Source organism: Alexandromys fortis, unplaced genomic scaffold (assembly GCF_014885135.2).
Source record: "Alexandromys fortis isolate MF-2015 unplaced genomic scaffold, M_Fortis_MF-2015_v1.1 scaffold_12, whole genome shotgun sequence".
Lineage (NCBI taxonomy): Eukaryota > Metazoa > Chordata > Mammalia > Rodentia > Cricetidae > Alexandromys > Alexandromys fortis.
This window is the reverse complement of record NW_026067937.1, coordinates 5,331,246-5,354,110: the sequence shown is the minus strand read 5'-3', so window position 1 is coordinate 5,354,110 and position 22,865 is coordinate 5,331,246. Positions and strand designations below refer to the sequence as shown.

At 46.8% G+C, this 22,865-nt stretch overlaps 1 protein-coding gene across 1 annotated transcript in view; it reads right to left on the bottom strand.

Annotated features, from left to right (window-relative positions):
* Kiaa1549l (KIAA1549 like) overlaps positions 1-22,865 on the bottom strand; it is a 262,290-nt gene that overhangs the window by 94,897 nt on the left and 144,528 nt on the right. The window contains exons 2-6 of the mRNA XM_050147103.1: positions 15,151-15,495; positions 11,960-12,571; positions 9,803-9,918; positions 5,437-5,656; positions 4,569-4,702 (exon numbers count right to left, since the gene is read on the bottom strand). Coding sequence (XP_050003060.1) covers positions 4,569-4,702; positions 5,437-5,656; positions 9,803-9,918; positions 11,960-12,571; positions 15,151-15,495 — 1,427 coding nt within the window. The remainder of the gene's footprint in view (positions 1-4,568; positions 4,703-5,436; positions 5,657-9,802; positions 9,919-11,959; positions 12,572-15,150; positions 15,496-22,865) is intronic.

The following is a 22,865-nucleotide window of genomic DNA, read 5'->3' as shown; positions in this document are numbered from 1 at the left end:
TTACTATTTTCTAGGTTTGGTTTTGTTTTTGAGAGTGATCATCCTAACAAATGTGAAATGGTGTCTCATGATTATTAGGTCAAAGCCTTTTACTCCCAGCTCTCCGTGTTTGCTGCTCTCCTTGTGATGGTATAGCTACAACCCAGGGCATAATGCATGCTGGAAAAAGACAATGGCACTCATCCGAGCCTTCTTTAGCCGTTAACTTTCTTTTAGCTGGTGCATAGCAGGAATTATTCCCATTTCTTTAAGTTCTGGAAAAGAATCACTTATCAGATAGATAATTCATAATTCTGTGGGTGATCTTTTACCCTGTTATTAGTGTCTGTTGATGGGCAAAGTTCTTATTTTCAAGGTTGTTCAACTGGCTTGTTTCTCTGGGCTTTGCGTTTTTCTAGTAGTGTGTAAGACACTCAGGTCCATGAAATCGTTCCTCTATGCTCTGAGCCCTTCGACTTTAGTTCTTACGTGTAGGTCTTTGATCGACTTCAAGCTGATTTTGGTTGATAATGTTAGTGCAGCTCCAGCTTCCTCCTTTTGCAATGTGTATATTCATCATCGAAAAGATCATCCTTTTCATCATAGACCAACCTTGATAAAAACAGTGGACTTGTTTCTGGCCTCTCTATCTAGGCCAGTGATCTCTGTGTCTGTCATAAAGTTGAGACCACACTGATTCAGTTATCATAGCCTTTTAAATTAATTTTTGAAAAAAGGAAGTGCAAAACTTAGAAAATTTGTCCTCTGTCAAGACTGTTTTTGTTCTTCAAGGTCTTTGAGGTAGTTTGAGGGACTACTCGAACTTCAGGATAGATTTCTCTATTTCTGTCTTTAAAAACATCACTGGGATTGGTGTGTGTGTGTGTGTGTGTGTGTGTGTGTGTGTGTGCACGTGCCCATGAAGGTCAGAAGAGTGTGTCAGAACCCTGGTGCTGGAGTTACAGGTGGCTGTGAACTGCCTGGTGTGGGTACTAGTCACTGAACTCAGGTCTTCTGCAAGATCAGCAAACATTCTCAACAGTTGAGCCATCACTCTAGGTCCCTCATCCCATTGGGTTTTGAGACAGGAATGTGTACCTCTGACTGGTCTTGAACTTGCTATGCAAGCTAGTCTGCCCTTGCGTCTACATCAATCCTGTCTCTTTCTCTAGAATGGGATTTCTGTAGGGATCACAGTCAATCCACAATCCCCATTGGTGAATATTGAGATCTTTATAGCTTAAGGACTCCCAAGCCATGAACACAGCTCTGTTTCCATGCCTCTGGATCTTCTTTAATGAACTCAGTGATGTCATTTTAGAAAGCCTCTGACCTCATCTCTTCTCATTCACTCATTCTGGTTCATTAGTTCATTAGGCCACAGGCCTAATGTTCCTAGCATCTTTCTCCTTCTATGACAGTAGCGCCATGATCCCTGGAAAGCCACCTCCCTTCTCCACTTTGTCCATGTGCTTTGGTACAGCTACCACTTCCCATGTTCAGAAGTAGGCATTTGTGTCAGACACTGATCAGGATACTTCATCTCCTTGGTCACAGTTACCAACTCAGAAGAGGAACAGAAGGACCAATGAGAGCAGGACTCAAGGTCTAGATTAAAATGATGTCAAAAAAGGGGGTTCTTTGGTTCCACAAGGCGATAAGCAATAGGAACAGGCAAATCTGGAAGGATCAAGGACCACTCAGTAGAGGCAGAAGTGTGCTGGGCCAGAGAGACAGCTCAGCAGTCAAGAGCACTTGGGCTGGAGAGATAGCTCAGTGGTTAAGAACATTGCCTGCCCTTCCAAAGGTCCTGAGTTCAATTCCCAACAACCACATGGTGGCTCACAACCTGGTGCCCTCTTTTGGCCTACAGACATACACACAGACAGACTATTATATAATAAATAAATAAATATTAAAAAGAGCACTTGTCGTTCTTCCAGAGGGTCTGGGTGCATTTCCCAAGCACGCCTAAGGCATCTCACAGCCATCTGTAACTCTAGTTCTAGAAGAGCAGACAGCCTTGTCTGGCCTCCCTGGGCACTCTATGCATGGGACTCACAGAGTACATACAGTAGGCAAAGCATATAGACAGTGAAATAAAACAAACCTTAACAGAAGAAGGGGGAGGATGAGGAGGGATCTGGAGGAAAGCAAGCCGAGAGATGAACAACAGAGAACTTCCTGAAGAAAACGTTGATGCACCTGGATCCGGTTGTACCTCCAGTCAATGAGATGTATCTCGGTGGAATGAACCCATCACTGCCTCTTTCGGCTTATGTCTCATAAGCCTGGATTCTGTTACAACCCTCATTGAGTCAACTGTAATCTAGCTCCTAATGCTGTGTGTTCTTTTAGTCCCTTTTTCAATGACTCCGATATTTATAGCTTTTTATTCCACAAAGGATTCAAGCTACCATACAAATTATATTTAGTAGAATGGGATGGAAAAGTTACAAAAACATAAATTTGGAAGACACATTATCATGATCCCAGGAAGGCAGCCAGCATGCAGTTACCTGTGAATGATACAGGGACCAAGAAGGCGTGTTCAATCCAATGACAAACCTGGTTCTGATACTTCATATTAGCCAAGGCAAAATGTGAATTGGGATTAATAAAATGATTTATTCAATCAATTTCAAAGGCTTCTTCCAACGTGTCAGAGAGCAGCTCAAATCTAGCTAGACACAATGGTCAAGTCACCTGCTGTCATCTTTTCCAAGGAAGCTTTGTGGCTTGTGTTTCATCTGATGACCCATAACCAGCTCACAACAGAGAGAGGCTGAAGACCAAGGGCATCTTATTTATCTTGATATCTGATCTCAGAGCAGCTAATAAACAGCAGGTACCCACGAAATCTCTTAACGCATACTGTGTTGCCAAGAACTGCTTAGGTTCACACACCTGTAAAGACCACAGAGCCAACCCTGAAGAAAAAGATTTCCCACAAGACCCGAGTCATACTGCTTACATAAATCTTAAATCTGTGACACATTTTTCGATCTCAGACTAATAAGAGTTGAGTTGTAATGAGATCCTCCCTGATCCGTTTGCCCAAGTCTAGAAAAGGAAAGCCGCTCCTTCAAATTAGATCGTGCGCTTTCTACATTGTATTGGCTTTACTGGAAGCACACTTATGCTAAATTTCAATTTCAAAAGCCCTGGGTCTAATGGCAAAGGCTTTAGTTCAGTAGTCAAAACAGACACAGAACAGTGGCATTAATTAGAGACCTTGGGGGATGGATGAATATCATTAAGAAGCTTCTATCCTCACTGAGATGTTATCTAAATAATTACACACACACAAATGGGTCTGAAAAAGGCTTTTAGTGGGTTCACACTGTTAGCCAGGAAGCCAAATATACGGTGTACCCGGAACTGGATTTCCCTGGGAAAGACGTGCTTCCCGACGGCTCGGGGACTCCCTTTCCACACTGTCCATGCTGGGGCAGTTTGGTGGATAAGAAGACAGTTTGGGCTCACATCTTTACTCGATTCTTTCCCAACCATGTGACCTCCCGGGAGTTTCAAATGCTTCTCTCGGTTCTCACGTGAACGCGGTGCAGATGACATCTCAGAGAATGTCTTAATCACACACAGAAAATATTTGTAAGACACTAAGTACTGCTGCTGGCAGAGAGGAAACCCCTGCTGTTAGAGATGTGGGTGTTGCTGGGGGTGCTTTTGTTTGCGTGTGATGTTCGTTTATGTTGACGCTTTGGAAATAGCCCACTGAAAATCACATGACAGCTAATCACGAAAAATCACAACAGAGTTAGTGATCTAAAAATCTACTCACTGGCCCCAGGTGGCTCAGGAGATAAAGGCACCTGCCACGAAGCACGGGGACCTGCATTCAATCCCTGGGACCCACGTGTTGGAAGGCGAGAACTCTTCTCGCAAGTTGTTCTCTGAACTCCACATTTGCTCTGTAGCATGTGCCCTCCAAACACATGCACACACACACACACACAAATAATGTAAAAAGTTAAACTCATTTTAATATGAGAAAATTGATTCACCTTACAAAGTATATTCAGGTTCAATTCTTTAATGATAAACCCATTAAAAGGTTAGAGGAGGGTTGGAGAGACGGTTCAGAGGTTAAGAGCACTGGTTGCTCTTCCAAAGGTCCTGAGTTCAACTCCCAGAAACCACATGGCAGTCCACAACCATCTGCAATGAGATCCCATGCCCTCTTCCGGTGTGTAGGCATACATGCAGACAGAACACTGTATATATAATAAATAAATCTCTAAAGAAAGGAAGGAAGGAAGGAAGGAAGGAAGGAAGGAAGGAAGGAAGGAAGGAAGGAAGGAAGGAAGAAAAGGAAGGCAGGCCAGAGGAAGCATTACATACAAAAAGCAAATATTAATCCCTGAATCATGGTAGCTTCACAGTGACGTGGAATCCAATCCTACCTACCATAGCCAGATCTCAGTCACCCTCACCAATGCCATGGCTGTCTATATCACCTGCCAAAAGCACAAACTTACACTTGCCTATGCAAGCTTTTAAACGGGGGAGGGGCGCTATCTGCATTATGGCTGCTGTCTGCTGTGCAGCCTGAGGTCTCTCCTCCCTACCTGAAGCGTCAGGTTGCTCCTGCTGTTAAGGACTTTCCTCTCTGCATCCTGGAATGCCTTCTGCAGCCTCTGCTCCATCGTCTGGGCAAACTTGCAGGACTGAATGTTGTCTGATTGGCTTACAAACTGCAACACTAGAAGAAGAACGGCAGTCACCACCACTCACCAACGCTGTCTTAGTTCCTCAGGTTTAATAGCAGTCGTGATACAAAACAGCGTGACTTTTAGGTTACAGAAACTAGGCAAATAAACGGTAAGACCAGCCAAGCTTTAATTACAGTTTTGAAAGTAGCTCCTAAGACGATTTATAGCAGAGAATAATTAAAGCATGAATGAGCCCAAAGTGCTCTCCAACACAGAGGATGTCATGACTTTATCCCACGAGACTGCAGACATCTGCTCAAACATGACAACCAGTGCATGGGGATGATCATTATCCTCCATGCTAACCTGATGGTTTCCATCACCATGGTACCGCTACACGTGTGCTTCACAGACTTTGAAAACCAGCAACCACAAGAGAAATTGAGAGAAAGCTGTCAAAGTCTTTGCTGGGAGACTACTTCACTAACAGTCAGAACCTGTTAGTTCCAGACTATAGGTTTTATAGGCGCTCAACTCAGAGTAGTGCCCACTGGTAAGAAAGATATTCTGCGCTGCAATGCACTAAGTATATAGATTGGGAAGAACAGCTCTAGGGTGGAACACGCCCAAGAAGGTCTGAATTACGGGTGTTGAGAAGTGGGGAACTTGGATATCTGATGAGCAGGAAAGTCTGACTGTATAAGGGCTATGGATACTGGCAAGCAGCTGGCAGTGGGGCTCTAGACCGTGCCCTGCTTGTCTGGCCCTGGATGATGGGACTTGCCTGTCTTCAGCTGGAAGGCACCTGCAGGCTGGGGCTTCCACGGGGAGGCAAGCACCGCCACAGACTGTAAGGAGGGAGTGTGTTGCTTCAGGTCGGCAGTGACGTTGCTGACTCCATACACACCCAGCATGTCCATCACCACAGCAGGCAAATACACCAGCCTGCCTTTGGTAGCATAGTAGCCAACCGTGACATTATGGGAATATTCCAGGATGTCCACCTACAAAACAAATGGACCCCAGAATGCACTGTTTATTCCCATAGTACTTTAAGTTCCTCTTTGTGTTCTTAGAGTCACAGCTGCTACCTAGTAAGACTGTAGACTATGATTTTCTCATTGAGCAAATAACAACTCTGTAAAGTACACATGTGAATTCCAAAGTATGACGATACAACAAAATAAAACTCACATCAAACCGACATAAGATACAGCTGAAGCTGGTTTTGGATTCCTTGAGTATTTTGAGTAAGATCCACTGAGCACTAATTCTATCACCAGGATGCCAAAGAGGGCCAGCAGGCAGAAGAGACAGCTAAGAAGCAGAATGCTGCTTAGCAAAAAAAGTGAAGACACCTCACTATGGCTGGGAGGGAAAAGGCAGAGAGGGTGACTGAAGTAGGGCCAGTTCTGAGGACAGGTGACAAGGTATCTAAGTAGAATCTTCTGCCTTGAAGCGGAGAGGAAGCCTTCAGGCTTGACACCTTCCCTGGCTTAGATCCTGGTTCATGGCCAAGGTGGAGATGATTCAGAGGCCTTCTCTCCCAAGTGAGTCTTAAGGGATATGAACAGCCTAAGCCCTCTCTGTCCCAGTGGAAGGATTTTGAAGCTTTAGAGCTTATTCTTACTGCATTTTGCTTTGTTGATGATGTTGTATGTTTACAGTTTTAAGTGTGGATTTTTGTTTTTGATATATTAAATGTGATGTTTATCATAAAATTGGAATTTTGAAAAATTAAGAGAGAAAATGGTAATTGTCTCAGGTATTACTACCACTACCTGCTAGGTGGATCTCCTGTCAATCATTTTTGCCTGGGAATACATATTTTTGTATATATATATATATATGTATATGTGTGTGTATGTAAAGAAATATAAAATATACACATTCATATACTTATATGTATACAGGGTAGATCCTGCTGCATAATCTCTTCACTTTTCTCTATGCCTGAGTGACTATATGTTTGTGTCTGTACATATGTGTGTTTGTCTATGTGTATATACATGTGTATACGTTTGTGTGTGTTTGTATGTATATATGTATATGTGTGTGTGTGTTGCTGGAGATTGAACCTAGGACTTTGTACACAGTAGACAAAAGCTCTACTTCTGAGCAGATCCCCAGGTTCCCTTATTCTTTGTGTTGTGGTAAAACCCAGATCACATGCAATCTACTGTCTAAACCATGCCTTACATGCTCGTTCACTGATACTTTCAACACCCAGATTATGGATGTGACCAGCATCCCCACGCCTCTCCCATGGACTTCATGCTGTGTGTCAGACTGTCTTAACCTCTGCACACTTTCCCATTCCTGCATCTGCATTAGTGTCCTGTAGGGCTGGGGAGACAGGTCAGGAGCAAACCATTAGCACAAGGCCCCAAGTCATAAACACTTTTCAAAGAACTCAAGAAAACTGAGTTTGCAACATGATGGATGCAATCTGGTCCTTCTAAAGTGTTCTCGATGGTTCTTTATAAAAATGACTAACCAAGGAGCTTCAAGATGGCCCATGAACACAGCCCCCAAAAACAACTCACCCAGTGAGCATTCTGTGAACTTCCCAGACCTTCTTTTTTTCTTATTTATTTATTTAAGATTTCTGTCTCTTCCCCACCGCTGCCTCCCCTTTCCCTCCCCCTCCCCCAATCAAGTCCCCCTCCCTCGTCAGCCCAAAGAGCAATCAGGGTTCCCTGCCCTGTGGGAAGTCCAACTGTACCTATAGGTTTCGTGGGAGCCTAGGCAGTTTCGTGGATGCTAACCTTCCCAGACCTTCTAATTTCTTCAAAGAGCAAGCCTTGTTTCGGGGACTATTTGCTTTTTATACATTTATAACCCCTGTATGTCTTTAAAAACAAATGAAGGAACAAACCAATCACCGAGCAAAGCGATGCCAGGCTCTGCCCCTCAACCTAGTGCAGACAATGTCGGCTAAATGGAACTCTTTGTGCCCACTAGTCTCATTTTTGCCTGTGGTGAGATTTTGTTTGTGCTATAACAAATTAAGCTTGCCTGAGGATCAGAATGTGGAGCGAGTCATTAGGTAGTCATAGAGGCCAGGCAGTGGTAATGCACACCTTTAATCCCAGCACTCGGAAAGCAGAGGTAGATGGATCTCTGTGAGTTCAAGGCCACGTTGGGCTACACTAGATTGATCCAGTCTCAAAGAGAAATAGAAACCGGTCTCGCTGAACATAGTGGACAATGAGGATTACTGAGACCTCAAGAACAATGGCAATGGGTTTTTGATCCTACTGTACCTATTGGTTTCGTAGGAGCCTAGGCAGTTTCGTGGATGCTCACCTTACTAGACCTGGATGGAGGTGGGTGGCCCTTGGACTTCCCACAGGGCAGGGAACCCTGACTGCTCTTTGGGCTGATGAGGGAGGGAGACTTGATTGGGGGAGGGGGAGGGAAAGGGGAGGCGGCGGTGGGGAAGAGACAGAAATCTTTAATAAATAAATAAATAAAAATTAAAAAAAATAAAAAAAATAAAAAAAATCACTTTCAAATAAGGAATAAAGTACTTTTAAAAAAGGAAAAAAAAAAAAAAGAAATAGAGTCAGGTGGTGGTGGCTCTCACTTTTAATCCCAGTACTTGGGAGTCACATGCCTTTAATCCCAACACAAGGGAAGTGGAGACAGGAAGGGATGTGGCTGGGTGGAGAGAGGAATGTAAGGCGGGAGGAGAGAGGAGCTCAAGGCAGTCAGTCTGAGGACTTGTAAAGACAGGATACCCCATTCAGTCTGAGGACTTGTAAAGACAGGATACCCCATTCAGTCTGAGGATTCCTGGAGACAGGATCTTGCCCGCTTCGGTCTGAAGATTCAGTTGAGGTAAAAAAGTCTCTCTGGTGGCTGGCTCCTTTACTTCTCTGATCTTAGAGCATTTACCCCAATATCTGATTCTGTGTTTTTATTAAGACCAATTAGAATTTGTGCTACATTTGCCACTACCTTTTATTCATGGAAAGTGATCCTGATTTACGTTCATTGTGCTGATATAAAACTGTGTGTTAAGTTTACAGAGTGCACCAATTTAGAGACTAGAAACGGTTGCAGTGGTCCGCAGTGCTGTGCAGGAAGAGCGGAAGCTGCCGAGGCCCCTGGAAAAGGACTGCGGCTCCGCGAAAGCCACACCAGGCACGCGGAGGAGAGCAGTTCCGTGCTCAGCTTTTGGGTTTGAAAGTTTTAAGGTTCCAGTGCTTTTCCCTCCTTCTCTCCCTTCTTTCTTCCTCTCGATTTCTTTTTTCCAGAATTGTAAAAGAGAGATTGACAGCGACCAAAAGAGGATGTGCCAAAATCTCACCCAGATCCTCTGTATCACGGGTGGGGGGACGACTCGACTGGACGCAGCTGTTACCCAGGCCATCAGAAGAGGACGCCGGAATGATATGTTTAAGTCATACAAAAGGGAGCCCGCTGGCTGCCAGTTGCATTCACTGCTCTAACACTTGGGATCAACCCAAAAGACTGTAAAACAATGCCTCTGCCGCTTGGCTGTGCCACGGGAGCCAGCCCGCACTTATTAAGCAGTACTTGGCATTGGAGTGTTTGGAAGGAAAAATGTTTACTTCCCTGTCTGCTGCTGGCATGCCAAACAAAGTGGAACTCCTCTTCCAGATCTGAGTAATTAGGGCTTTTGTTGTTAGTAGTAGTGGTTTGGGTTTGGGTTTGGGTTTTCGAGACAGTCTTAATCTGTAGCCCAGGGTAGCCTCAAACTTGGGTAAATCCTCCTGTTTCTCAGCCTCTCACTTTCTGGGAGTATAAGCATGCAATATTTACCTGACTTTATTATACTTGTTAAATGTCCAGAAATAAATCACTGTTTATAGTTGTGCAGAAGATAAACAGAAAAAAAAAAAGACAAAACAACAATGGATTGATCACTTCTAGAGGACACCAAATACTCCTCCAATGACGGAACAGTTTTTAAAAATATAAAAGTAATAAAGGTAATTAGTCTCAAGTTTTCCTCTTGAAATGACCCTTTTCTCCAGCCACATACGTTAGCTCTCTGCTAAAAAATGTCAAAAACTTCCACTTCCAGCAAGCGTGGGTGTGGCGCCTAGGAAGGAGAAAAACATTTACTCCTACTCCGGACCCGAGGCTGAATTGGCCATCTTAGGAAGGAAGGAGCTTACATGAGCAGAGACATCGTTCTGGTGGAAAGCCTTCCGCAATGCCTGCGTGAGCCCTTTGGTTACACCAAGCTTCAAGGACTCGCTGCTCTGCACTCTCCTCTGAGTTAGGAAGAAAACTGTGGGGTGAAACAAAGGCACAGCAATCAGAGTTACTAGTGAAGGTCATAGTGACCAGTCAGCCCCCCCCCCTCGGCGTCCATCTAACCCAGAGCACGCCTGAATCGGCAAAGGCCACCAATCAGGGGACAGGCTGGGGAGTGACTGTTGGACTGATGAAGGCCCAAGCCATTTTGGGAGTCTTAATGCTGAAGAGTTGGTGTGCTGATGGCACATCGTTTCCAGCTCACTCCGCCTCTGACTGTGAGGACCAGCAGCCTCTATTCCTGTACCCAGCAGGTCAACATGCAACCACAGTTCTGTAATGGCATACATAGAGACTGGCCCTGAACTGAGTTCTACAGTTCTGATCAGTTCAGAAGGGACAGGCCCACTTCACAGGTGCAAGTGGCATCTGTAGCTGAATTTAACTGTCACTATCAGAAGGAAATTAGAGTTCTGCCAAGGCTTCTGGAAGAGGTTGGGATCAGGGAAGGTCTCCATGGGAATTATGCTTCTGACGAGTACTGAAGGGTGACAGTGGTCAGCTAAACAAGAGGAAGGGACTGCCCTCCCCCCTTACCCCAACTCCCAGAGCCAGGGGTGCCAAGTGAAAAGGCTGGGGGGCGGTGAATCTTGTCCATGTACGTGATTAACTTAATTCTAAGGGAGAGAGGAAATAGGAATTTAAAATGTATTCTAGAAGACCCCTTTGACTACATGCTGGTAAACAGACCGAGGTCTGTAGAGAGAGACACGCGTATAGGGCAGCAGTGATGGTGCAGCAGGCACGAGGTAGTGCAGTGGGCGGTGGGACGGAGAGAAGGGGTATTCAGAGTGAGAGGAGAAAGATCTGGTGGGGGCGGGGTGAAGAAGAGAGCAGCTGAGAAGGTGCTTCTGCGAGGCGGGGGCTGGAAGAAGGCATGGATCTGGAGAGGGGAGGGGGTTAAGAATGCAGATGGCATAACAGAGAAACAGAAAGAGATACTGTGTTTTCTGCTGGGCCTAGTTTCACAATTTCCCATTTTAGAATAAGATATAATTTCCCCTCGTTCTTTGTGGGCCGAGGAGGAAGGCGGGAATGAGCACTCAACACTGGCATGCTCTCTCAAATAATCTGTCCAATGCTTTTTATAGAAAACACTACTGCACTGTTCAAAACACTCCAAGTATTCTAGACTTGCTTTCTGCAACCAGGGAGTGGGGCAGAGAAGAGATCAACCCCACCGACATCAAAAGAGATCCCAGACCCCACCCGCCATGCGGTTCAACTGTCTGCTATTAGGAAAACCTTTCTGAACGGCACAGCGATTCCCAAGATTCTGTGTTAGATGATCCGCATCATTTATTCATGTGAGACATCACTGGTAGACTTCACAGACAAAACACGCTGTCTTCTGGAGCTTTCTGACCCACTGGGCTAATTGTGGTTTCCCTGGGCACTTCTGATGCCAGAACCAATCCTAGGGCTAGAATCTGCATCATCCAGCGTTCCCCTTGTCCGACACTTGATGAGAGTCAAGGTTTCTCAACCTTGACATACTGATTAGTCTGTCTCTTTCTTCCACCTCACCCCCGTGTGTGTGTCTATGTGTGTGTGTGAGAAAGGTAGAGAATACCCCCAGGTTATTCCTCAGGAACTACCCACCTTGTTTTTTGAGACAAGGTCTCTCACTGTAGCTCATCAAGTAGGCTAGACTGACAGACTGGGGTTATAAGCTACCGTAGCCAGTTTTCTTAAAACATGGGTTCTAGGTCAGCTCAGGTCACCATGTTAAGCACCTTACCAGCTGAGTGTGGTCTCCAGCCACAGTTAGTCTTTATTGTGCAGACTGAACACAGTGAAACGTTCAACACCATCCCAGGTGCCCACAGGTTCCAAGCAACACCCCTTCCCAAAGTGCGACAACCAGAATGTCTCCAGACATTGTCACACCTCAGAGAAGGAGGCCGAGAGCACTCCTGATTGACACGCACGGATCTAAGAGAACTCGTTCTGTTGAATGGCTGAGGTCAGGATTGCCCCTATGTCGTCAGACCAATAAGACTGTGGCCTCTCACCTGTCTTCACTAGGAGCCTGTGGGACATCTGACAGTCCAAGTTGGACGCCATCCTGCCAGTTGTGACCATCGCAGTAGACACAGCCGGAAAAGCAGCGTCCGTGTTTCCTGTCTGCAGAGATGGCAGCCTCGTGGCCTTTACTGATGCTGTACCGGACGTCAGTGCAGCAGTGATTGTCAGCGGGCGGGCGGTGGATGCTCTGGGTGTGTCTGGCCTGGTGGGATTAGGGAGGCCAGTGTGCATGGCTTGTGGTTTCTTGGGGAGGTGTGTGGTGGACAACAGGCCCGAAGCAGAGCCCGTGGCCCCTTGTGTGGCTGTGTGTGTGCTCATGCTGTGTGCTGTCCGGGCAAGCATGTAGGTTGGTGTGATTGGGAAGGCAGTGTGGACTGTCCCTGCTGTCACCTTTGGGCTGGATGCTGCCTTGCTGGTGACATTTTTAGCTAGAGCTGTGGTCAGACCGCTCTTGGATAAACCGCCGCTGCTGCCAGTGCCCTTAGCAGTGAGGGCTGCAGACAACGCTGCTGGGCTTGACTTCCTCAGAAACAGGGTGGTGGTGGCAGCGGCTGCAGCTGTTGCTGTCAGTTCTCCCTTGGGTGACACTGAGGTTTCCACTGCAAAGAGAGAAAAGGAAGAGTTTGTCATTGGTCTGGGATGCACACGTCACTCTCCTGACGATGAAGAAATGTAACTTATGAGCTTGCTAGTGTAAGATGTCTCTATGCTCCAGGCTTGCAGCGGGGAGAACTCAGGCGAAACAACCTTAGGTTCATTAAGTCAATTAGTCATAATGCGAATGCCACGTACAGCAAAGCCATGGTTGTTGATAACAAGGAAATAAATTCTGAATACTTTCACAAAACTCAAGGAGGCAGGGAGGATCAGCCGCATGCCTGTCTGGAGTTGTACCTCACTACACACCGAGGGGAGGCGGGCTGCTTCAAAGCAAAGCTGCGCATCTGTGTTGAGCTTGAAGATGCTTTGGCCGGAAAAGCAGTCATACCTGTTTTCTGGGTACCAGGAAGCAAACTACCTGCATTAGTGGCTGCACCCGTCCGTGTCTTGGGGCGCCGAGAAGTTCGCAGCACTTTGGAGGGGGTCCTGGAAAAGGCACCAGTTGACATGGAAGTGGAGTCTGTAGATGAATGGTATTCCACGACACTCTGGAATTGTGGGGAGCCATTCTTTCCTGGTGACAGAGAGGTGTCACTGGAAACTTGTGAATCTGTGTCTGTTCCATCTGAAAGCATTCTCTGCAAGCTAGCTGCAGAAGCTAAGCTTGGCCAGGTTGGCCAAAGAGGATGGGCTGGCCGGAGAGGCAGCTGCGACATAGAACGTTGACGTGTGGGTGGATAATAATCCCCCATCGCTGTGTCAAAGTCTCTTGGGTGCTTGCTTGTGAGCCAGAGGTCTGTGTGGCTTTCAACTATGGCCCCTTCCGATGGCCGCAGGGGCTGATTGCCACTCTGACTGAAGACTAGATCCTGAAAGTTAAAGCCATCTGTCGTCACCAACTGCCCAGCAGCCTCTTTGAAATTCTGAGGTTGTATCGCATTGGCATCCGAAGTTGTACGGCTGGGAAGAGTCGCTGAAGCTGGAGGAGACTCCCAACTTGTGGAGCTAACTGTTGGAGTGTTTAAATCATGATCCGTTTGCCATGGCAAACCAGACATTGTCGGTTCTGTGGAGAGGGATGCAGTTGCCGCAGCAAGAGAGCTCCAGAGAACATCTGTGGCTGCTGGCTTTCTCGTGTCTTCCATTGTTGGGAACTCATAGACATCGGGGGAGGAGGGAAGGGCTGGCACCTGTCTGGAAGCTGAAGCTGGCAACGCAGACGGGCTTGCCACAGCTGCGAGAGTCTCCAGCTTGGTACTGGACGAGCCAGGAGGAGAACCTGCCTGAGCGGCTTGTGAGGCGAGCAGGGATGATGGAGGTGACCCTGAAGGAGAGAGGTCTGTTCTTACTGCTGTCATGAGAGGCGAGACTCCACCTGTGTTAAAATCAGAGGTGAATCCACTCACTGCTTGAAGACTTGACGCCTCTTTAGTTGGAAGGGCCCACAGAGGAACGGTCCCATTTGCCTTTTCATTTTCCCCCCAAATGGCTGTAACCCTGTCCTCTTTTTGCTGAGGAAATGTCCAAACTGTAGGGGAAAGATTAGGACGCTTGCTGGAGAGGAGGCGTATGGCTACATCAGGAAGGTATCCACCACGGCTATCTTCCTGGGGACTGGCAGCTTCCGGCACGGGGTCTGGGGAGGCACCATCTCTAGTGGGCTGGAGGGTGGTAAGCAGGGAGGGAGGGGCGCCCGTCCCCTTCAGTGGTGATCCAGGAGCCGCCTCAGAAAGGTCCATTTGCTCTTGACTGGGTGTAGTGAGAGGAAGAGGAGGCAGCGAGGAGGAAGGGGTGTTTTCTGGGGGGCGGGAGGGCTTCCTGGAATTCTCCGGAGCGGCTGCCAGATGTGGCCAGGTGGTGGCGCTATTTGCAGGAGGAACAGGGGCTAGCTCTCCGCTGCTCGACCCTGACTCTGCAGTCTGGACATGTAGGGGCCAAGCCTCATAGCTTGCTGCTGCTGTGCCCAGATTAATGGACGATAATACCTCACTGCGCCCTCTGACAGCCCTCGCGGTGGGGCCTGGCTGGGTGGATGCAGAACTCAAGGGCTCTTCCAACATGGGCCACGAGGAGGTTCCACCTGGAAGCCCTCCAGGGGCTACGGAAGGGAGAGACAGTTTTGCCAGGGAGCTCAGAGCCCCCGGAGTCAGGGGACCTGCTGAACGGGGAATCCTTGATGGGGCCAGCTCAGAGTACTGCTTTGTTAAGGATCTAGAAAAATCTAGAGGAGGAGTACCAACGAAAGTCCGGGCATTTCTGGATGGAAAGTGGTTTGTTTTGTGAGAAAATGGTTTTAGGACATTAACTGGGTTCTGACCTGAAGAGGAATCAGCTGGTGTGATTTGGGGGAACACAGGCACTTTGGTGGGGTGCTCTATAGGCTTAGGAGTGATGGAATGAGATGAACCAGGGACCAATGAAGATGATGATGGTGGAGGGAGGAGGGGAAGACTGTCTGACCTCAAGGGATGCTTTGAAAGGGAGGGAGTGCCCACCAGAGGCTGTGATGGGGAAGCAGCCCTCGAGGCAGCTGGTGGGGCTCTAGGCAATGGGGAAAGCATGCTGGTGTGAGGCAAACCTGACATGGCTGTTGCTTCTCTTTCCCCTTCAGGCTTGGGGTGGACCACAGTCTCAATGGAGTCCTTAGCAAGATCCGGGGAGGCGCCGTGTCCACTTCCTTGGTAAAGGGACAAAGAGAAGTCCGCACGAGCCCTGGTCTTGTGGCGTGCCTTGGGAAGAGGTGTCTGGGATAGCTGCAGCAAGCTTGTGTTGTCGGGAGGCTGTCCCAGAACATTCTTGATTTTATCTGCTGCTGAGGAAGACTTGACTTCCAAAAAAGGCCATGTTGGTGAAATTGGTAACAATTTCCCGAGAGGAACGGACTCTGAGGTCGGAGTGACATGTATCTGTAGACTGTCTGTCCCTGTGAAAGAGAGCATCCACGTGAGACATGGAATCGAGATACGGCTCCCATGGGCAGGGGCTGGAGACCAGAGCAGGCAAGACAGCTCTGCCTGGCCACAGAGCCCTTCCTCTCACCATAGACCCTTCGGGAAACAATCCAAACAAGGAACTCAGTACAAATGTGCGTGACAGAGAATTCACAGGGCAGTGCCATAAAAAGTAGTCTTTGATGAAGGAATTCTTTTGAAGACAGGGTCTTACATGTAACTCACAGAGATCTGCCTGTTTCTGCCTCCCGGTGCTGGGGTTAAAGGCGTGTGCAAACCACACCTACTGATAAAAGGACTTTTGAGCAATATTATAAAAGACACTCATGTATTTCATCCCCCCCCCATTTCCTACCAGGCTAAAAGCCCACAAAAATCAGACGTGGCTACCTGCAGCTAACAAATGACATCAAAATAAATCTGAGCCAAGACCCCAAAATGCACAGTACTGAAGAAGGACCATTCTCTATGAACATGTTCTCAGGTCTCTAATACATCTAAAAAAATATCTTCAAGAAAATATTCTAAGGAAAAATGACTTCAATGAAATGCATTTCTCCTGAGTTTAAAGGGATTCCTGGTTCTTTGTTCATGCTGTGTCAAGGAACAGAAGAGATGGCTTTCACATTAGGTTATTTCAAAAGGAAAAATTATTCATCTCCCACCTGGGACAGGAGATACTTCTCAAAAGGCCTGGTGTCACTAGCAGCACCTGCTGAGACCAGAACTGTCAGCACAATGCATGACGCCCCTGGCAGAAAAGTGAGGAGGCTCTGGACCGCAGCAGGAAAGGAAGGTGGGGGAGATGGAATCGTGGGATGGCACACGTCCTTCTCTATGATGCCCTCTTCCTGGCTCCTCTGGGTTGGTGGTACAAAAGGTGGCTAAGTGTTCTTAGCTAATATTTCTCTCCTTCTCTCCTTTCTCTTCTAAGCACCTGTGTGTGTGTGTGTTTACACTGATGTGTGTAAGGTTATCCATGCATGTGGAGGTCAGGCATCACTCTTTGGTTCTCAAGAGCTGTCCACAGTTCCTTGAGATGAGATCTCTCACTGGGATCTGGAACTTGCTAACTAGGCTAGGCTAACCTGCCAGAGAGCCCCAGGGACCCAGCCTCTGGCCTGCACCTCCCCCATGCTGGTTTTATAAGCACGCACCTGCTTGCTTAGCTTTCTGCTGGCCTCTGGAGATCAAACTCAGTTCCTGGTCCTTCAGTCCTTCAGGGGCAAGAACTTTACCAACTGAGCTGTCTCCTTGGGCCCTAAGGCTTTAAGAGTTTTAGACGAAAGGAACGGTACTTGTAGAACTTTCTACAATCTTAGCTAAAATATTAGAGCCGTTTGATAGAAACCATTTATTAGGAATTCAGAAAGTCTGGTTGACAGCCATCCTCAGCCACCCAGAGTTGAGCATGCGTCTCTGGCGTCTGTCGCATAGCTAAGGACAACAGGCACAGCAGAACGAATCCACTCAGCGCCTGTACGGAGCAAATGAACTTGCGGAGGTGAAGGGATGGGCTAATAAGCTCTGATTACAACCTGGGCTAGCCTGTTGACTGTCACCGAGGAGCTGTGGCCCTCTGCTGGAGGAGCACAGGAGCAGATCAGGGTGTGAGGGCTCCTCCCTCCTGGGGTCTGGCTGCCTTTCTCCTCTTCTGTATCCTGCCAACCAAGGAAGTGAACAACTGGAGAAAGTCTTACAACGCGAAAGCTTTATGATAAGCAACATCCTCTCCACGACAAAAGCTCAGTAGTAAGTGCCTTCCGAAATGGTCTTTCCAGTTTCTCCGTGAGACTTGGGAAAAACATATAGATGGGAAGTTTTCACTCCAAGTGAGAGCACATGGACATTTTCCTTTTGATCCTTTGTGTTCTTGTGTTTCTTTAAAGAACAATTTTAAATTATTTTTCTTTTATGTATATGTATGGCTATTTTGCCTGCTTGTATTCATGTGGACCACACGTCCATAGAAGAAGGTGTCAGATCCCCTGGAACTGGAGTTACAGATGGTTGTAAGCCACCATGTGGGTACGAGAAATTGACCCTTGGTCCTTTGAAAGAGCAACAAGTGCTCTTAACCTCTGAGCCATCTCCTCAGCCCTGTATTCTTGTTTTTTTTTTTTTTTTAATTTTCCATTGTTGAGATTCATATATAAGAAATTGGCCTCACGCTTTGTTGACTCCCTCTGGAAGGCCTTATCCTTTCTGAGAAGTGGATGGAGGTGAGTGGTGGGGGAGATAGGGAAGGGGAGGAGGGGAGGAAGGAGAAGTGTGTGGTTGGTATGTAAAATGAATAAAATAAATCAAATATATATAAAAAAGAAGAGAAAGAAATTGGCCTCAAGTCATTTTTAGGATTTGTCAGGGTAGAAGCCCACATTGCCACCATCGTCAATGGGACGCTGTTACATTCTGTAAGGAGACCAATGTCTTCTGAGGAAGCCACCCTAAGCCTGACTGGCTCCTTATAACCATGTCAGGATTCTGGGGGGCCCGACCTGCAGGACCCGAAGCTCCCCGTGGCTCAGCCAGGTAAACCCACCTTCAACAGACAGCAGCAGCAGGAGGCACATGGCTCCAGGACACTAAAATCTACACAGCACTGCACTGAAGTCCCTGCTCTTCCTGGGTCCCCTTTCATGGTCTACAGTGAAAACTACTTCAGTTTCACCACAGGCGACCTGAGGGGTGTCCTCCTGGGCAGCTGAAGTTTCACACGGAGGGCACATACTACTGCTTTCACGCCTCCCCACTCTGCATTCGTGTCCTCTCCTAACAGACACTGTGTATCTGCATCCAGCCATGTCTGGTGATGCATCTGAGTGAATGCAGAATCTGTCGAAGATAGTGTGGCAGTCAGGTGAAATCTATAGACGATCCCTGTTTATTTTTATTGAAACCAATTCATCTGTTGGTGTGATTCCAGAGTCAAAACAAACTCATCTTGTTTCAAAGACACAACCTCGTAACTAAGAAGGATGCTCAAGCTAAGCTTTCATTTCTAGCAAGATGGACTCCCACAAACATGTTGCAAATGGGGGGAGGGATGGATGCTGGGGGGTGATGGGAGGGTCACTGACCACACCAAAGGAGGCTGATGAAAAACCCCAGGCTCTGCATGATGGCCCATGCTGGATTTGTTTCTTCTGACTAGGATCCAGGGTTTCCCAAGGGAGCCTTTATTCTCCCACACGACTCCCAATGCATGGGGAGGAAGTATTTATGAACAGTTTTGAGATGGGCCATCTGCTGTGCATGACACTCATTAATGCTCTCTCTACCCTCTGAGTACATGACGTCATGAAGCCTCATGAATGAACTTCTTAAAATACCACGATGATTGGCGGGCACCATGTGATCAATGAGTCATAAACGAAACGGCAAGTGTGACTTCTGGGTAAGACGTTTAAATGCTGCAGGAAGACATCCCAGAGATCACTTTCTGGGCCAATGAGATGTCTCAGCACTTGAAGGCTTGTGACACCAAGCCCGACAACGATGTGTGTGCATGCATAGAGTTGTGAGTGTGCGTGCATAGAGCTGTGAGTGTGCATGCTTACGGCTGTGAGTGTGCATGCATAGAGCTGTGAGTGTGTGTGCATAGAGCTGTGAGTGTGCATAGAAGTGTGCATGCATAGAGCTGTTAGTGTGTGTGCATAGAGCTGTTAGTGTGTGCGCATAGAGCTGTGGGTGTGCATGCATAGAGCTGTGAGTGTGCGTGCATAGAGCTGTGGGTGTGCGTGCATAGAGCTGTGGGTGTGCGTGCATAGAGCTGTGAGTGTGCGTGCATAGAGCTGTGGGTGTGTGTGCATAGAGCTGTGAGTGTGCGTGCATAGAGCTGTGGGTGTGCGTGCATAGAGCTGTGAGTGTGCATAGAGCTGTGAGTGAGTGTGCATAGAGCTGTGTGTATGCATAGAGCTGTGAGTGTGTGTGCATAGAGCTGTGAGTGTGCGTGCATAGAGCTGTGAGTGTGTGTGCATAGAGCTGTGAGTGTGTGTGCATGGAGCTGCCAGTGAATGAATGGGCCAGTGAGCTAAACACACCTCCAAAGAAGAAATACAAGTATCCAATAAATAATTATTTTAAAGTCCAACATCTAACAATCAGGTAACTCTAAATTAAAACTACTCAGAGATTCTGTCTCACTAGAGGCAGAATGATGCCATTTAAAAATGCTGCAAAGATGTGAGGAGTTGGAACCCTTAGTCACTGTTGGAGTATAGACCGGGGAGGTCACTATAGACATCAGCATGGACATTTACCATACCCCACCCACCCCACTCCTGGGCGTATGACCAAAGGACCTCCCTGTCCCATCTCTGAGTTACTTGTCCATCCATGTCTATTACTTCTTTAGTCACAATAGCAAGAACATCAAGTCAGCTTAGATGTCCATCAACAGATGATTGGATAATGATTTTTCAACTGTAAAGAAAAATGAAAAGTATAGGAAAACATGGAACTGGAAAATACTATGTTAAGAGAGGTAGCCCAGGCAACAGGTAACCAGGCAAGACAAGTATCACATGCCCTCTCCCATACAAAGGTCCTAGCTTCTAATTTGTTTATGTCTGTATGTATGTGGGATGGGGGCGGGTAGAGGTTATGGAACCAGAAAGGGCCCAAGGTAGGGGGGGAGGTTTTAACTTAGGGGGTGGAAGGATATTAGAAAATATTAGAAAGGAGGACAGTGGGGACAGAAGGCAGTGGCAAGGAGAGGGGCAAGAAGGGCAGGGAGAGGATCAACCAAACAGTAAGTATGAAAGAGTCAAAGGGAACATATCATTTTTAGGGAGATTTAAAAATAAAACATTAAGTTAAAATTCTAAAACTGAGTTAGCATCAAATCCACTGTTCTCTGTACTGCTCAGTCAAGATGACACCTGAGTGTCACATTAAGAAACTGACATGGAGGGCCAGCAACACGGCAGTCTTAGGTACAATTCTATCGCTGTGATGAGACTCCATGACCAAGGTCACTTATGGAAGAAGAGATTGCTTAGGGCTTACAGTTTCAAAGGGTTAATTAGGGTGTGTGAGCAGCATGGCAGAGAGCTGGCAGCAGGCAGGCAGGCCTGGCACCAGAGCAGTGGCTGAGAACTTACATCTTACTATACAAGCACAGGGTGGGAAAGCTAACTGGGAAACGTGTGGGCTTGGAAACCTCCAAGCCTGCCCCAGTGGCGTGCCTCCACCAACAAGGTCACATCTTTTCATCTTTCCCAAAGAGCTACACCAACTGGGGACCCAGTATCCAAACACATGTGCCTCTGGGGGCCACTCTCATTCCGACCACCACAGCAGTTCAGTGAGTTAAGGCACTTGCTACCAAGTCTGATAACTTGAGTCTAATCCCTGAACCCGTGTGGTAGAAGGAGAGAACCAACTCCCAAAATTTGCCCTCTGCCTTCCATACACATGTCATGCCATGCATGAATCCCATCACACACACACACACACACACACACACACACACACACACACACACACACACAAAAGATGACATACAGATCACAGAAGTTGAGACTAGATTGACGGTTACAAGAAGCCAGGGAAAATGGAGTAGGGAGGGGTGGAAAGAGGTTGACAGGCAGCACTGAGCTAGGGGTAGACAGAGGAGGACATACTGGTGTGCAGCTGCATAGTGCACTGAGCAGAGCTAACAATAACGTGTTGTACATGTCACAAAGCCAGAAGAGTGGACTTTGTGTGTTTTACCAGGAAGAAATGATAGCTATTAAGGAGAGGCCTTCAACCTACTTTTAAAATTACACAATGTATCTACACATCAAAACATGTGGCATCCAATTAATGTGTACAATGTTTATGTTTTCAAATATCAATTAAATTAAAAGATGTATCATTTTTATCTTACATGTATATGTGCGTTTTGCCTAGATGTATCTATGGGCACCATGTGCATGCAGTGCCCAAGGAAGCCAGGAGAGGGCGTCAAAAAGTTACAAAACTGAAATTCCAGGTTGCTGTGAGCTACCACGTGTGTGTGCTGGGAACTCAGCTCAGGTCTTCTGCAAGAGCAGCAGGTGTTTTTAACAGGTGAGCTACCTCTTCAGACTCCTAACTTCACATTTAAATAGAAGATACATTCTACAGCACATGATCTTGGTGGAGCTCTTACCTTGTAAAGAGGGGTTCTCACCTGTCTGCACTAGATCCCAAGTGACACTCAGAGCTTTGTAAGCGTCTACACATAGCAGCCTGAAATACCAGAGTTGTTAAGGAGCTGCAGACTGTACTTATCTCCGAAGATGAAGATGCGCCCTTAAGTGAAATACCAAATTTGCCATGAGGAGAGCCTTCAAGGGGCATGTTGGTAAGCATTTGTACCTGCTGTTGACCTTGGGGACTCGGTTCATCTTTCTCTGCTGTTTAAATGTTTTAGAAACATTTAGAAAGACTCACTGATGGGGTCAGAATCTCCCTGACACATTTTTCTTTTTCTTTCTTTTAAAGACTCATTTATTTATTTATTTATTTATTTATTTATTTATTTATTTATTTATACAGTAGCCTGCCTGTAGGCCAGAAGAGGGCACCAAATCTCATTATAGGTGGTTGTGAGCCACCACATGGTTGCTGGGAATTGAATTCAGGAACTCTGGAAGAACAGTCAGTGCTCTAACCACTTAGCCATCTCTCCAGCCCAGGAAAGCTTTTCTTAAACATTCATGTGTGTGTGTGTGTGTGTGTGTGTGTGTGTGTGTGTGTGTGATACACACACACATCACAACACACATGTGGAGATCAGAAGACAAATTGCAAGAGTCAGTTCTCTTTTTCCCCCATGTGGATTTTGGGAATCAAACTCAGGTCATCAGGCTCAGCAGTGTGTGCCTGTACCCATAAGCCATCTGACCAGCCGTGGGGAAACTTTTTGGCTGTATTATTTAACAAAAGAACCAGGACCAGGAGGAGAGAGATTATAATAAATAATAATAAAAGAAAGATGTCTCTAATCAATAAAACCATGGAAAGCTCAACACACTAGTTTAAGTTACTGAGCTCATCACTCCAACAAGCACCTGAAGGGGCTTCCTTCAGAGGGATTCATCACTGCCTCCCCTCCTTCACTTCTGCCCTCCTCCCTGCTCCTTTATGCACCCCTGCAAATGTCTGCTATATACCATACTCTTGAGTAGACAATGTCTTGTAGGACAAAGCATACATGGTCTCTGGCTTCATAAAAATATGGATATAAAGTTGACATTCTCACAAATATAAACATGAAGCTGTAGACTGTAGATACACATCCTTAAGAGAAATCATCGAGTGTATGGTTTGGTTAAGGAAGTGGGGAAGAACGCCACTGAGAAGGTGACCA